The 16576-nt window shown below is 44.1% G+C and overlaps 1 protein-coding gene across 4 annotated transcripts in view; it reads right to left on the bottom strand.

Annotated features, from left to right (window-relative positions):
- The window catches only part of NEK7 (NIMA related kinase 7), a 91608-nt gene that overhangs the window by 48853 nt on the left and 26179 nt on the right, over nt 1-16576 (bottom strand). For all 4 annotated transcript variants that reach the window (XR_010303035.1, XM_064147134.1, XM_064147132.1 and 1 more), the window contains 2 exons: nt 5131-5193; nt 4013-4123 (listed from right to left, as the gene is read on the bottom strand). Coding sequence is in view for 3 of the 4 variants with exons in the window: in XM_064147134.1 (XP_064003204.1) it covers nt 4013-4123; nt 5131-5193 (174 nt within the window). In the remaining variant the exon portion in view is untranslated. The remainder of the gene's footprint in view (nt 1-4012; nt 4124-5130; nt 5194-16576) is intronic.

Genomic DNA, 16576 nt, shown 5'->3' on the forward strand with positions numbered 1-16576 from the left:
AGCCTGATAGGCTGTCATTAACATCAAATGGCAATCTAAGTTTGCTACATTAAACATGATCCCTGTGTTAAGAGGACAATCACAAAGTGCCTCCAAGATCCAGCCTGTAAGAAATACCCACCGACTTGGACAAGGTGTAATGAGGCAAACTGCACGGAAGAAGTCATTATTCACACACTGGCTTTAAAATTAAACAAAATATAAGACAAAAAAATGCATTAAAAATAACAAAACAGGAGAAAAAGCTTCAATAGGTCATAAGACCAGATATGCCATAAGGGAATCTGTCACAGAGTACTCCTGTTAATAACTGTTGTGTCAAAACTGAGCATTCAAAAGCAAAGACAAACCTTTCTTTATGTTTTATGAAATGTAAGCTCACAGAATTAATAATTCATGAGTTGGAGAAAAACACCTGATTTGGGTATAAATATTAACAGAACACTGCCAACCTGTTTAAAACCAACAGCTTTACTATCCTACCTTACAATTATCACTCTGGATGGGAATGTCCTTCAAAAGCTCCAAGAAGATCTGTATGCAAGTCATTAAGTAAGAAATTAACATTTTCTACTCAAGTAGGTCCTAAGCTAAATGGCAGAACTCTGTTCCATGCCTGGCTGTTACTGACTCAATGCTAATGGACTGGCACTGTTTGTCCCCAGAGTTGTGCTGTGTTGACCACAATAACCCTCATGTGCACACAAGGAAGCGCACCAAAGGCTTCACCCAAGCCTCAGTGTTATAAAAAGGCAGGGAAAGAGGTTAAGTAGTTGCCAGATGGCAAATCAGGGTAAAAAAACTAGTTAAAAGTTAGTAACCGTTTCAGAATCCAAAGGTTAGGTAACAGGTATTGGGTAAGGTTTTCCAATTAGCTGAAGAAGAGGCATTTTGAAACCACAAGACAGAGCAATTAACCCATACTGCATAATCACTTTTCACTTCTCAACCAGATATGAAAGATCTTTTCACCTTTATTCTGTTTGCTGAAATGGCTACCAACTGAAGCTCAAGATCTAGAAGAAACTTACATAGAACAGAATCATAGAATCAACCAGGTTGGAAGAGACCTCCAAGATCATCCAGTCCAACCTAGCACCCAGTCCTATCCAGTCAACTAGACCATGGCACCGAGATCACCTTGTCCACCACACCCTGCAGCGAGCAGGTACACCTACAACTAGATTTCTAACCTTCTGTGCAATCCTTTGGACTACCCACAATGGGAGTCTGAATCAATGGAATTCTGCACACAAGTGAAAGGAGATGTAACATTTTTCATTCATCCCAAAGAGCTATTAATCTTCTCCAAAAGCAGCAGTCAGCACTTCCCAAAGATACAGCGCTACAGGGCAGCAGGATTGTCCATACCATGCTTTTAAAGGAGCCTAATTGGCAGAGAGCACTCAACACCTGGCAGCTAAAGTTTCATTTTCTTTGTGGGATTGCCTCTTTTGGTTCCTGAAATAGAGATCTTTAAAGACCTCAAACTATGTGAAAACTTTGGCTATAGGAATCAACATAATAAACATACTGGTGTTTGACCATATGTTGATCACAGGCTAAAACATCAGGAAGTAGCTTCTCTCCAGGAAAGTGTATTTAGAGGCACCAGTTTCTCCCTTGCTTTTAAATGAGTGCCAGTGACACTTTGGAGAGCAGTACAATAACAGACTAGATGGGTGTTGGGGAGGGGAAATTAATTGATGTGAGATGAGATTTTCCAAAATCAGTATTGTTTATTAATGTTGCTATTCAGAGCTCTCACCACACCCCACGTTACGCTTTCAGACACCAGCCTTTCTCCATTTTCACCACTACTAGAGAGAAGAGAATAGTGGAACACAAAAATGCAGTTGTGCCATAAATCAGGAATGTTGTGATAACATTCTGTCCTAAATGGTGGAGACAGTGCTTTACAGCTTTTAATCTTTTTTTTCCCCAGGGCTGTTATTATATCCCTGAGACAGAAACGTGCCCTTGTGGCCAAAAAGCCTAATGATATCCTGGGAGGCATTAAGAAGAGTGAGTCCAGCAGATCAAGGGAGGTTGTCCTCCCCCTCTACTCTGCCCTAGTGAGGCCCCACCTGGAATACTGCATCCAGTTTGGGGCTCCCCAGCTCAAGAGAGACAGGGAGCTACTGGACAGAGTCCAAGGGAGGGCTACAAGGATGATGAAGGGACTGGAGCATTGCCTGATGAGGAAAGGCTGAGAGCCCTGAGGCTGCTTAGTCTGGAGAGGAAAAGGCAGAGAGGGCAGGATCTAATAAATGTCTATAAATATCTGAGGGATGGGGGTCAGGAAGGAAGGCACAGGGACAGCCTCTGCTCACTTGTGCCCTGGGATAGGGCAAGCAGCAATGGATGTAAACTACAATACAGTATGTTCCACCTCAACATGAGGAAGAGCTTCTTTGATGTAAGAGTAACAGAGCACTGGAACAGGCTCCCTAGTGAGGTTGTGGAGCCTCCTTCTCTGGAGATGAAATTTCAAGACCCATCTAGATGTGCAACATGCACTATATTCTGTGGTCCTGCTCTGACAGGGCAGTTGGATTCAATCTACAGAGGTCCCTTCCAACCCCTAACATCCTGGGATTTCAGCCTAGTTATGTGTTAAAAACACTTCCATAGGCATCAACACTGGCCACATGCAATAAAACATAGAATCATAGATTCATAGAATCAGCCTGGTTGGAAGAGACCTCCAAGATCATCCAGTCCAACCTAGCACCCAGCCCTAACCAATCAACCAGACCATGGCACTAAGTGCCTCATCCAGTCTTTTCTTGAAGACCCCCAGGGACGGTGCCTCCACCACCTCCCTGGGCAGCCCATTCCAATGCCAATCACTCTCTCTGTGAAGAACTTCTTCCTAATATCCAGCCTAGACCTACCCTGGCACAACTTGAGACTGTGTCCCCTTGTTCTATTGCTGGTTGCCTGGGAGAAGAGGCCACCCCCCACCTGGCTACAATGCCCCTTCAGGTAGTTGTAGACAGTAATAAGATCACCCCTGAGCCTCCTCTTCTCCAGGCTAAACAGGCCCAGCTCCCTCAACCTCTCCTCATAGGATTTGTGCTCCAGGCCCCTCACCAGCTTTGTTGCCCTTCTCTGGACATGTTCCAGCACCTCAACATCTCTCTTGAATTGAGGAGCCCAGAACTGGACACAGCACTCAAGGTGTGGCCTGACCAGTGCTGAGTACAGGGCAAGAATAACCTCCCTTGTCCTACTGGCCACACTGCTCCTGATCCAAGCCAGGATGCCATTGGCTCTCTTGGCCACCTGGGCACACTGCTGCCTCATCTTCAGCCTACTATCTACCAGTACCCCCAGGTCCCTCTCTGGCTGGCTGCTCTCCAGCCACTCAGTCCCCAGCCTATAGCGCTGCTTGGGGTTGTTGTGTCCAAAGTGCAGAAGCCTGCACTTGGCCTTGTTAAATCTCATCCCATTGGCCTCTGCCCACCCATCCAGCCTGTCCAGGTCCCTCTGCAGGGCTCTCCTACCTTCCAACAGATCAACACCTGCTCCTAGCTTGGTGTCAACTGCAAACTTACTGATGCTGGACTCAATGCCCTCGTCCAGATCATCAATAAAGATATTGAACAGGACTGGGCCCAGCACTGATCCTTGGGGAACACCACTAGTGACAGCTGCCAACTGGATGTGGCACCATTCACCACCACTCTCTGGGCTCTGCCATCCAGCCAGTTCTTGATCCAGCACAGAGTGAATCTGTCCAAACCATGAGCTGCCAGCTTGGCTAGGAGCTTCTTGTGGCAGACAGTGTCAAAGGCTTTGCTGAAGTCCAAGTAGACTACATCCACAGCCTGCCCCACATTCACCAGGCAGGTAACCTGATCATAAAAGGAGATCAGGTTGGTGAGGCAGGACATCAGTATAAACACTCCACTTTTCTCCACAATTCTCCAAGTGTACAAAGAATGAAAAGTAGAAGAAGTTGAACATTACTAGCATTTTTTTTTTCCCAAAAAAAGTTAATTCTTACCTTTATCATTCTGGAAAGATCTCCAGCATCAGCTAATTCCAACACTATGTTCAGTTCATTGTCTTCAATAAACGAGGCATAATATTTAATTACATTTGGATGATTCAGTTGCTAAGGAAGCAGAAAAATAATGCACATTTTAGCACGGAGCACATCTTACCTTTTAAGACTGACAAATGAAATGTTCTTATTTAGGCAAACAAAACAATCCCTAAAAATCTATTTCAGTATGATACACAAAGAAGCAATTACAGATACACACTTTGCAAGAGCATGATGGCATTTCAGGATCAACATGATGAGAAAAGTTGCGGGTTTAGAGGAATTTTGCTTCAAAGTATTGCCAGTTATCTCTGCAACAGCATGCCAAACTGCTAGCTGAAACAGCACAGTCACTATTTGGCTTTACATAGGACACAGCTGTTTACAGTACTGCAGCTTTACCAGAAACTTCTACTTGAAAAGCTGCCCATTTCTCTCTAAGGATTTACTTCTCAATGTCTATTTGACAGCAATAAAGAATACAAAATTCCTTAAGTGTGGCCTCCAGATGGGTAATAGTGGGCACCACAAGTATTGCTATGAAAACCTTAACATGCTCTGACAATGGCTGCACAACTTCTAAACAAATCCTTTAGAATCATAGAATCAACCAGGTTGGAAGAGACCTCCAAGATTATCCAGTCCAACCTAGCACCCAGCCCTATCCAGTCAGTATGATACACAAAGAAGCAATTACAGATACACACTTTGCAAGAGCATGATGGCATTTCAGGATCAACACGATGAGAAAACTTGTTGGTTTAGAGGAATTTTGCTTCAAAATATTGCCAGGTATCTCTGCAACAGCATGCCAAACTGCTAGCTGAAACAGCACAGTCACTATTTGGCTTTACATAGGACACAGCTGTTTACAGTACTGCAGCTTTACCTCTACTTGAAAAGTTGCCCATTTTTCTCTAAGGATTTACTTCTCAATGTCTATTTGCCAGCAATAAAGGATACAAAATTCCTTAAGTGTGGCCTCCAAACAGGTAATAGTGGGCACCACAAGTATTGCTATGAAAACCTTAACATGCTCTGACAATGGCTGCACAACTCCTAAACAAATCCTTTACCTTAAGAAGATCTATTTCTTTAATGCAGTCAGCACGGGCTTTGGCATCCATCAAGTCAAATATCTGCACAGAAGAAATGAGATGTTTTTACCAAGTGATAAAAACAGAGCAAAGTGAATGATCATTATTATTTCACACAATGAAACTTAAGTTATTAACTTTATGGCAAGAAGTAGCATTGCAATAGGAAATATTTCTGCTCTCCAATTTACTGCTTAATTGATTCGTTTAACCTTGTAGGAAACAAGTCAATTGTAAGTTCAAGTTTTCCAGTGACTTAAGTGCCACCTCCACCTATCTGTTCAAACACACAGCAGTAGTTGGGCACATTTCCTTCAAGCTGCTTCTAATCCCATTTCTGCCATGTCACAAGCACAAACAGTACTGAGCATGCCTCTTCCTCCTTAGCCTCTTGCTAGTTTCTTTTTCTACTCTCTCAGGATCAAAACATCATTGTCACCTCCAATTCTTTCTCTCCCATTTCCTTCCCTTCAGCAAGCAAAGTGATTTGGGTTCTGTAATTTGTTTACTAAAGCACTTTTTTTTCCCAAGCCCTCATCTGTCACCTTGACTTTTACAGCCTTTTACAGTTAGACACCTCTCCTCTTCATTTTTTCCCCCAACTCCCTATCTGTTCCAAATTACTTTGCAATGAACCTCATGTCTGCCCCCTGAGGTTAGCCACCTAACTTTTTCCTGCTACATTCTACACACTCATATTTAATGTCTTCATATTTTCGCTCCCTTTTCTAACCACCTTTGGGTCCCCTCCTCACTTCACTTCCTCAGCTGTGCATCTCCATGCAATGCCACCTACTATTTCCCTTAGAAATAACCCATGTGTTACTTGCAGGAACCCTTCCTCTCTCATTTCTTTCTGAATACAAAGAACCAAACCAATACATACAAAACCAAAACAAAACCCCAAAATAGAGAAAAGCAAACAGAGAAAACCACCCTAAACAACACACAAACACATGAAAAACACACCTAAGGGGCATCTTATCAACTTAAATGGCCTGTCTACTATATTTTGAGCTCTTCAGAAGGATAGGGACAGTATCAGTTTTAGTCATTGGTACAGTATTTATGAGATTACCTTTTCCATTTATCTATTTCCAATGCACATCACAGAATCGACCAGGTTGGAAAAGATTGGACTTGATGATCTGTGAGGTCTCTTCCAACCCTGATGATACTGTGATACTGTGATGTTGGAGATCACAGAGTGCAACCTATCACCCAACATCATCTAGTCAACTAAACCACAGCACCAAGTGCCATATCCAGCCTCTAAACACTTCCAGGGATGATGACTTCATTCCAATGCCTTCTCTCTGTGAAGAACTTCTTCATAACATCCAGTCTAAACCTCCCCTGGTGCAGCTTGAGACTGTGTCCTCTTGTTCTGTCTCTGGTTGCCTGGCAGAAGAGACCAACCCTTATCTGGCTACAACCTCCTTTCAGGTAGTTGCAGACAGTTGTAGGTTTTGTTTCTGTCTAGACAGTCTCCAGGAAAAGACGTATTATGTGCTGTGAGAATCCCTGGTAGCTGGTTCCACCAGCTCAAAACGATTAACAGCTCAACCGTTGACAGCCTGTATTTCTTATCTTGGCATCAACCCCAGAAACAAAAACAAGGGTTAACAGCACTTTGACTACCCAACCTCTGTAAAAAGTCCTCTTAAACAGACTGCATAACTGCCCATGTGAGTCACACCACCTTTCATCCTCCACAAAGACATTCACACAAATCAGAGAGGCCATATATGATCTGTTAAACCTTGTCTTCATTTTCCCTGCCACTACATGCAGAGAGTCTGTCATTCTAATCAACTGAAAGAGGTGAAGACTTCACCCGCGGACCACAGTCCTTGCAAAGCACACACACAGCAGGTTAGGGGTTGGAAAGGACCCAAAGAGATCACCGAGTCCAACCCCCCTGCCAGAGCAGGACAATACTATCTGGCACAGATCACAAAGGAACACATCCAGACAGGCCTTGAAAGTCTCCAGAGAAGGAGACCCCACAACCTCTCTGGGGAGCCTGTTCCAGTGCTCTGTGACCCTTACAGTAAAGAAGTTCCCCTTGTGTTGAGGCAGAACCTCTTGTGTTGCAACATGCTCTTGACCAGCCATGGCTTCCCTTCATGTGCCCAATCTTCTGTCTTCAGAGCTGGCATTGGGAAAAAAAAAAAACAGCCTGCAGTGGATAGAAAATTCACTTTTTGACAAAAAGGCATCCCTAAGTCAAGAACTGAAATGCCACTTGTAGTTAGTATGAGGGAGAAGGAGTAGGAAGGAAAGAAGAAAACAGAACTGCTTACCGAGAATAAACCATCTGACAACTACCTGTATATTAACAGCAGAATGACAGGAAAGAGACTGAACTAGAAGCAATTATTTGAGGACGCTGTGAGGAACCTTAACAGAAACATAGAGGGATAAGGGCACACAGTGAAAGAGATGAAACAGCCTGCATCTGTTACAGGTCTCACTTCTGAATGAATAAAGAACCATCGCTCCTCAGCAGTTTGGACAACAGACTTACAACCCCTAGTATTTGGGTACAGTCAGGAAGGAATGAGTTTTCTAGGAAAGTTCTAAATATCAGAGGTAGCACATTAACTGAGGGAGTGCAAGGAAGGCAAGGAATTATAATGATCCTTCCCTGTAACCTCAGAACCCAGAAAATGAGCAACCTCATACTGCCTCTCCCAGAACAATCAAAGGAAGCATGTACCAGGGAGCAGAGAAAACAACAGGCAGGCATAGGGGCACATCTTCAAGTTTTGCATTTTTGTTAAGTTCTAGGTAGCAATGAGACCAAAAAAAAATGGTCCTTATAAGTGACACAAAATTTAGACACAGCCAGAAAACTCCAAACACCCTGGAGAAGCCAAAGCTGCAGACTGAAATTTTATATGAGTTACCTACACTTGGAGAAATGACATGAAGCACAATTTCCAGATTCACTGTGTGAAAAACCAGGGCAATTTGCACCTGCTAATGACTGCTCCAGACTACCAAAAGGCAGATTAAATCACCTACACCAGGAGTATTTCCCTACTCACCCAGACAAGCACATTTTCTGAGCACCTTTTTTTTTATAAGCTATGACTCTGATAGGGACACACAATTATAGAGGAATAACAACATGACAGAAGTAAAGCTCAGGAGTGTGAAGGATCTAGAAGTAAGACATAGGAAGGGAAGATAAAATGGGTATTCCCAGTACTTCTAATCTGTTATTAGCCTGGAGTAGCTCAGACCATGCAGTGCCTCTCACAAAAGGAGAGACCTGAGTTTCATAAATGCAACTCCTTAAACTTTTGCTACGATTCCTGAGTGGCAAATTTGTCACTGAATTGAATATTTCAAACATTACCTGAATACAGTAAAAAAAGTGAAAACCCTGAGTCTGATTTGATCCTTACAAACACAAACCATACAGATTTACAGTACAGCATTCTTAAAGTTCTCCATTAGACTTTGGGCCAGATCTATCCTCAAGACTACAGAACTCCCCAGACATCTAGAATTTACATTTCATAGACATTCACCTCCTCCAACAGCAAGAATGAGAAGGAAAACCCAGAACCCAAAACAACAACAAAACCCCACTCAGTTCATGGCCTCTGAAGAGCCCAGGTCCTATCATCCCAGATTCAAAGCAACTTGCAGAGATTTTTCTTACTGAATGAATTATCTTTCCATTCTGCCAAAGCACTGCACTTCAGAGTGGAGGCCCCTAGCACACTAAGCCGTGTCAGCTCACACAAGGATAACAGGACAAATAACCTCCACCAGGAGAAGATGAGCAACTCAACCCAGAGGAATGTCTTAGACTGGAAAATGGAAGCTGCCAGTGCAAGATTTTAAGAACATCCTTTCAAGGGACATTGAGATGCTTGAGCATGTCCAGAGAAGGGCAACGAGGCTGGGGAGAGGCCTTGAGCACAGCCCTACGAGGAGAGGCTGAGGGAGCTGGGATTGGTTAGCCTGGAGAAGAGGAGGCTCAGGGGTGACCTTATTGCTGTCTACAACTACCTGAGGGGGGGTTGTGGCCAGGAGAAGGTTGCTCTCTTCTCTCAGGTGGCCAGCACCAGAACAAGAGGACACAGCCTCAAGCTGTGCCAGGGGAAATTTAGGCTGGAGGTGAGGAGAAAGTTCTTCACTGAGAGAGTCATTGGACACTGGAATGGGCTGCCCGGGGAGGTGGTGGAGTCGCCGTCCCTGGAGCTGTTCAAGGCAAGGTTGGAGGTGGCACTTGGTGCCATGGTCTGGCCTTGAGCTCTGTGGTAAAGGGTTGGACTTGATGATCTATGAGGTCTTTTCCAACCTTGGTGATACTGTGATGTGCACATCAACATTAGACATGACATGGAGATCTGTTTGGTAAAGCTGCCACAGACCAGATGACTGTGCCGGACACATTGCTTTGCTTGAGGTTTACAGCTGTGATGGTTTGGGTGTTCCCTGCCCCCCCTACACTTTAGAAAGCACCCAGACTAGACTCAGCTGGCTCTGGAAATTTGAATGAAGCTTATATTTACAGCTAGCACAACATGCAAGCAGATACTTACAGTACATACAGTTATAGACAGAAATATACAAGGTAAAAGGTAATACAGAAACACAACAGCCCTCCCAGAAACCTGAGTCCCCAGGAGGGGCTCCCAACCACCCCTCCACCTTCTCCTGCCCCTCTACCTTACCCCAGATGTTGCCTTGTGCCCCAGGGAAGAATAGAGGATTGGCCAGGAGGGTTAGGAAGCAAAGTGGATTAATCAGAGAGATGGAGGGCGAGGTTAGAGAGAAAATACAGCTCAGAGCTCAGGCAGTGCTTGAATTCCCTTAACTATGTTTGTCTTCTTGTTATTATACATTTCAGCAAGCCTATGAGTGAAGTAAATGTCACCACTGTTTCTCTTTCATAGCCTATGATATAATCCTTCTCACCAAAACATTCTAGCTAGCTTCAAACTAGCACACCAGCAGACTGGCAATTGACAGAACAGTATCAAGCCATGCAAGTGCTTCCCCCAAAACTGCAGCAACACGTAGGTTTACAAGCAGACCAAGTCCAAATTCAACTACCATTATTCAGTGAGCCAACTTAAAGGTCAGCTCAAGCCTCCTCCCCTCTAGCATGAGTGCTGCACACACCTACCTCACACAATCAGCATCCCCATAACGGCAACATTGCCACTGCTGTCAGCAGGCTGGGCACAGCCTCAAACTGCCCTGGGAATATACTGCCTGACCTGCATAGCCTTTTGTCTGGACCCTTCTCAGCCTGCACCAGAACAAGAGGACACAGCCTCAAGCTGCGCCAGGGGAAATTTAGGCTGGAGGTGAGGAGAAAGTTCTTCACTGAGAGAGTCATTGGACACTGGAATGGGCTGCCCGAGGAGGTGGTGGAGTCGCCGTCCCTGGGGCAGTTCAAGGCAAGGTTGGACATGGCACTTGGTGTCATGGTCTAGCCTTGAGCTCTGTGGTAAAGGGTTGCACTTGATGATCTGTGAGGTCTCTTCCAACCTTGGTGATACTGTTTTGAGCTTGGCTTTAGCAGAACATGGCTTGCTGCTGAGCAAATTAGCTGTAACAAAGCTGGGTTTAGACTTGGCTCAGCTTTATGCAGCTGCACAGTCTCAAGGAAACTACACCAGATACAATAAAGGTCTAACAAAATGGGCCTAACATCTGTAAGCTTTTGGATCAACATTAACAACTGCCTGCTTGAAATCATCCAGCTAAATACCACATAGAGTCACCACCAGCATCCTCCTCCCAGCAGAGCTCAGGACACTGATGATGCTCCAGACATTGATTATCAGAAAGTAGCAGTAATTAAACTACAAGTGTTAACATCACTGTAATTGGCTAACAATAAACACGGCTGCATTTTGATTAGACTGGTAGGGCATTCATTAAACTAGCAATAAATTCCCATTCTTGACTCCACTTATGAGGTCAGGATCAGAGGGCAATTCAAGCTGGAGATAGGTTTCTCTATTCAGCACAAACTGCTCAGTGTAATACACTTATTTAAAACTGTAATTATTTTCTCTCCATTTCTACTTTCCATGACTATGCCAAGATTAGCATTCCTATAAAGGAACTCCTTTTGCTGTGAAAGCTTAATAATGAGCAAAAATTACAGTAAACACTTTTATGATCTGCCAGTTCTCATGTAATAAACCTTGTTGTGGCAAGCACTACACCTCAGCTAGCAATTACTATGAAATCCTAAAATCAATAAGGCAAATACAGCTGAAGAGACTTTAGAGAGTATTTTAAAAGCCCTCAGCAATCCATTTTGCCCACTTAGGAAGAATGATAAGTAAAATAAAAACTCCCTTTTTTAGCTCTTTTTCATGTCCTAGTGTAATTAATAGCATAGGAAGATCAATTAATGGCAAAGGAAAAGCAGAAGGACAACCAGACATGGATATGTTGGAGCGAGTCGAAAGGAGGGCCACGAAGATGATCAGAGGGCTGGAGCACCTCTCCTGTGACAACAAGCTAGGAGAGTTGGGGCTCTTCACCCTGAAGAAGAGAAGGCTTTGAGGAGACCTTGTAGTAGCCTTCCAGTATCTGAAAGGGGCCTACAGGAAGGCTGGGGAGGGACTATTGACAAGATCTTGTAATGATAGGACAAAGGGCAATGGGTTTAACACTGGAAGAGGAGAGATTCAAACTAGATGTTAGAAGGAAGTTCTTTACAGTGAGGGTGGTGAGACACTGGCACAGGTTGCCCAAAGAGGTTGTGGATGCTCCCTCTCCCTGGAGGTGTTCAAGACCAGGTTGGATGAGGCCTTGAGCAACCTGTTCTAGCAGGTGTTTCTGCTTATGGCAGGGGGTTGGAACTGGATGATCTTTGAGACCCTTTCCAACCTAAATCATTCTATGACTCTGTATCTATTCCAATATATTCCTCTCTGTGTGCTAAGCAACTAAGGGATCTCTGGTAACTTTGCCTTCAATGGCTTCTCCAGTACCTCTGTGTGAGCACTGATTATGACTTCAGTCATTGCTCTTTCTTCTAGAAATATCAGATTTAAGTACAGATAGTTTTAAGTATTGTCAAGAGATACTGGTATTTTTAGAATTCTTTCTAGGATACTCTAAGACAGAGTAAAAACTGTTCCATGGGTATGTGTGTTTGGGGTTAGAGTTAAGGTTTGCAGGTAGGGTTTAGGGCTTACAGTTAGGATTAAGGGACACAGTCTCAAGTTGTGCCAGGGGAAGTATAGGCTGGATGTTAGGAAGAAGTTCTTCACAGAGAGAGTGATTGGCATTGGAATGGGCTGCCCAGGGAGGTGGTGGAGTCACCATCCCTGGAGATGTTCAAGAAAAGCCTGGATGGGCACTTAGTGCCATGGTCTAGTTGACAGGTTGGATTGGATGCTCTTGGAGGTCTCTTCCAACCTGGTAGATTCTATGATAAGTCAATTTTCTGAGTGAAGTTCTTACCTACATGCAACTAGAGCTAGGGGCATAGCAAGGTTTAGAACCATTTAACCACCAGATGGAAGACACCAAGCCTTAGCTTCTAAGTGTAGTCTGAATCTGATCAACTAACAGCTACCAATTTAACTCACCATCTGAAGTAAATGCCAAGTTAGGAATCCACATAATTCCTCTTGTTTTAAAGTGCATTGTTTCTCCAAGCTTTCCTTGTCACTACTGGAAATGATAAAAAGTCTTTCTGATCATAGAATCAACCAGGTTGGAAGAGACCTCCAAGATCATCCAGTCCAACCTAGCACCCAGCCCTAGCCAGTCAACTAGACCATGGCACTAAGTGCCTCATCCAGCCTTTGCTTGAAGACCTCCAGGGACAGTGACTCCACCATCTCCCTGGGCAGCCCATTCCAATGCCAATCACTCTCTCTGGGATGAACTTCCTCCTAACATCCAGCCTATACTTTCCCCAGCACAACTTGAGACTGTGTCCCCTTGTTCTATTGCTGGTTGCCTGGGAGAAGAGACCAACTCCCACCTGGCTACAACCTCCCTTCAGCTAGTTGTAGACAACAATGAGGCCATCCCTGAGCCTCCTCTTCTCCAGGCTAAACACCTCCAGCTCCCTCAGCCTCTCCTTATAGGGCTTGTGTTCCAGGCCTCTCACCAGCTTTGTTGCCCTTCTCTGGACACATTCCAGCACCTCAACATCTCTCCTGCATTGAGGGATCACCATTTAAATGACTATTTAACCTATTTGTTTGAAATTCCATACAAACCCCAAAACATCACCAAGTATTGCCAAAGCAGAACAGAAGCAGGGACACTGCAACATCAATCTACCAACTAGTAAGCAAAATCAAGACTTGAATGCACATAAATATTGAGATATGGTACTGAGCAGCAACAACAAACATTATTTGCCACCACAGCAGTGCTGTGCTGAGACAGAGCTTCATGAACTGTGAATTTACAAATACTTCCCTAAGATTAATTATCTCTAATTCAGGCCTGACAACTCACAATGAATAATGAATGCAAGTGCTAGATAAAAAGAGTCATTGTCTGAATTTCTGACACAGGGGTCTGCAACACTTGATTGAAAGAGAAGGAAAGGTGGAAGACAGTAAGGCAGAAACATAACAAATCTGGAATTGTTATAATATGCAGTTTCAAACAACATTTGAAGTGTTGAGTAACTGAGTTTTATTTTAACAACAGCTCATAAAGCCATGTCATGCAGCATTACAGCCAATTACTTCAGATATGTACCACTCCTTTGCCTTTAAGCATGTTTTGTGTTTACTTTGGGATCTTCCCCACTGCAAGTGACCACCAGAGTACTCATTGCTCAGAATGACAGACCAGACCCCAGGGTGCTGCTGGTAGCTGTGCTCCAACGGTTACCTGGGGTGGCAGCAGCAGAGATGTACTCCCCCCTCAGACATGATCTTTCAGTATCATCAGTATAGTCTGGACCTCAGACTCAACACATCTTAAGGAGCTGATCTGGAAGCTCTTCACATGTATATAGTTCACATGTTCATAGTTCACAGAATTATATAATCAACCAGGCTGGAAGAGACCTCCAAGATCATCCAGTCCAACCTAGCACCCAACCCTTACCCATCAACTAGACCATGGCACTAAGTGCCTCATCCAGTCTTTGCTTGAACACCTCCAGGGACAGTGCCTCCACCACCTCCCTGGGCAGCCCATTCCAATGCCAATCACTCTCTCTCTCAAGAACAGCTTTCTCCTAACATCCAGCCTAGACCTCTCCCAACACAATTCGAGACTGTGTCCCCTTGTTCTGTTGCTGGTTGCCTGGCAGAAGAGACCAACCCCCACCTGCCTACAGCCTCCCTTCAGGTAGTTGTAGACAGCAATGAGGTCACCCTTGAGCCTCCTCTTCTCCAGGCTAAACACCCCCAACTCCCTCAGCCTCTCTTCTTAGGGTTTGTGTTCCAGGCCTCTCACCATGTTGGTCACCCTTTTCTGGACACATTCCATTATCTCAACATCTCTCTTGAATTGAGGAGCCCAGAACTGGGCACAGTACTCAAGATGTGGCCTAACCAGTGTTGAGTGCAAGGGAAGAATAACCTCCCTCCTCATCTACAGTTGATCACCCCTGATGTTCTTTTGACTCTAAGTGTAGTTTAGACAATAATGAAAATGAAGTAATGAAGACTGGGATTTTAATTCTGTTATTTAGGTAATATAGAGAGAGAATCTAATTGTTATAAACACCACTTCCATAATTACAAGTCTATACACATATGGGAGGACGAAGCACAAAGGATACAATGAGAAGACAAGACCTTAGATCCTATCATATGTCTTCTGTTAAATCAGTAGAGACTACAAATTAAACATTTTCCACTCTGCTACATATCCTACTGGAAAACAAACCAGACTACTACTTCATGTGATCTGGACTAGTAGCAACTACCAATTCAGTAAGAGTGGTTTCTGTCACCATCTGCTTGTCCTTTCTCCTGCAGCATCTTACCACCACTTGCTTCTGCTCACATTTAGTTCCACAAATGTACATTTTGCACACATTCCTGTAACATTCATCAATATTGTACATGTTTCAGCCAAATGAAATTTTAATAGCAGGAAATAAACACTGTTGTTGGAAAGCTTCTCAAGAATTCAAAACTGGCAAGTCCTTCTGCAAAACTAATGCCAGTAACCCTTAGAGAGGATAAGTGAAGAATTCTAAGTCACCTCATCCCTTGAAGGTGGAGTTAAACATGGAAAACCACTAACCAAATGCACGTGAAGAGAGCAGCTATCCAACCGAGCCTGGGAAAATGAAATGGGGCGAGGTGGAACACACAGAATCATAGAATCAACCAGGTTGGAAGAGACCTCCAAGAGCATCCAGTCCAACCTAGCACCCAGCCCTAGCCAAGCAAGTACACCATGGCACTAAGTGTCTCATCCAGCCTTTGTTTGAACGCCTCCAGGGACGGCAACTCCACCACCTCCCTGGGCAGCCCATTCCAATGCCAATCACTCTCTCTGGCAACAACTTCCTCCTAACATCCAGCCTAGACCTCCCCTGGCACAACTTGAGACTGTGTCCCCTTGTTCTGTTGCTGCTTGTCTGGCAGAAGAGACCAACCTCCATCTGGCTACAGCCTCCCTTCAGGCAGTTTTAGACTACATGACTTGCAAGATCAAGGAAAATATGTAGTAGTTAAGATGCCAGATAAGAATGGGTAGCAAATGGGAAAGCAGAAGCAAGTCCAGATCTCTGTTACATTACTTAAAAAACAGCATTTTTGTACTTGAACTTAAGGAAAAACTTCTTCCCTTGGGGATGATGACTGAGCACTGGAACAGGCTGCCCAGAGAGGGTGTAAAATTACCTTCTCTGAAGGCTTTCAAAACCTGCCTGGATGCGTTCCTGTGCAATCTGCTCTAACCACACCTGCCTTAGCAGGGAAGGTGGAGTGGATGGGCTCCAGAGGCCCCTTCCAACCCCTACCATTCTCTGACACTGTGATTCAGTGACAATTTCTCATTGTGGAAATGTGGAAAGTGGTATCCGTGCATAGGTCTAAAATAGAGGGATTAGAGCCTCTCCCTCATGACAAAGCAGCATTCCTCCTCTTTTGTCTATACTGAGTTCCATCAATGAAGCAGCAGACAAAAATTCAGCAGTATATTAAGCTGAATTTAAAAAAGTGGCCGAAATTAAAAGCAGGAAACATCATCATAGGCTCACAAGAGCTCCATCTGAAAAGCAATACATTCTCAGCACAAAAAAACCTCTATGAAAACAATTTTTTTAGAGAAATTAAGTATTGTGACTACCTGTAACAAAGCTATTTCAAGAGAATCTTAAGGAAAGTTGGCCTGTAGGAAGGCAAGAATGAAGGCTAAAGCCCTTTTGGAACTGAAGCTGGCAAAGGAAGAAAAACAGAACAAGAAGGGCTCCTTCAAATACATCAGGAGAAAA

The sequence above is a fragment of the Pogoniulus pusillus genome, chromosome 8, assembly GCF_015220805.1.
Source record: "Pogoniulus pusillus isolate bPogPus1 chromosome 8, bPogPus1.pri, whole genome shotgun sequence".
Taxonomy (NCBI): Eukaryota; Metazoa; Chordata; class Aves; order Piciformes; family Lybiidae; genus Pogoniulus; species Pogoniulus pusillus.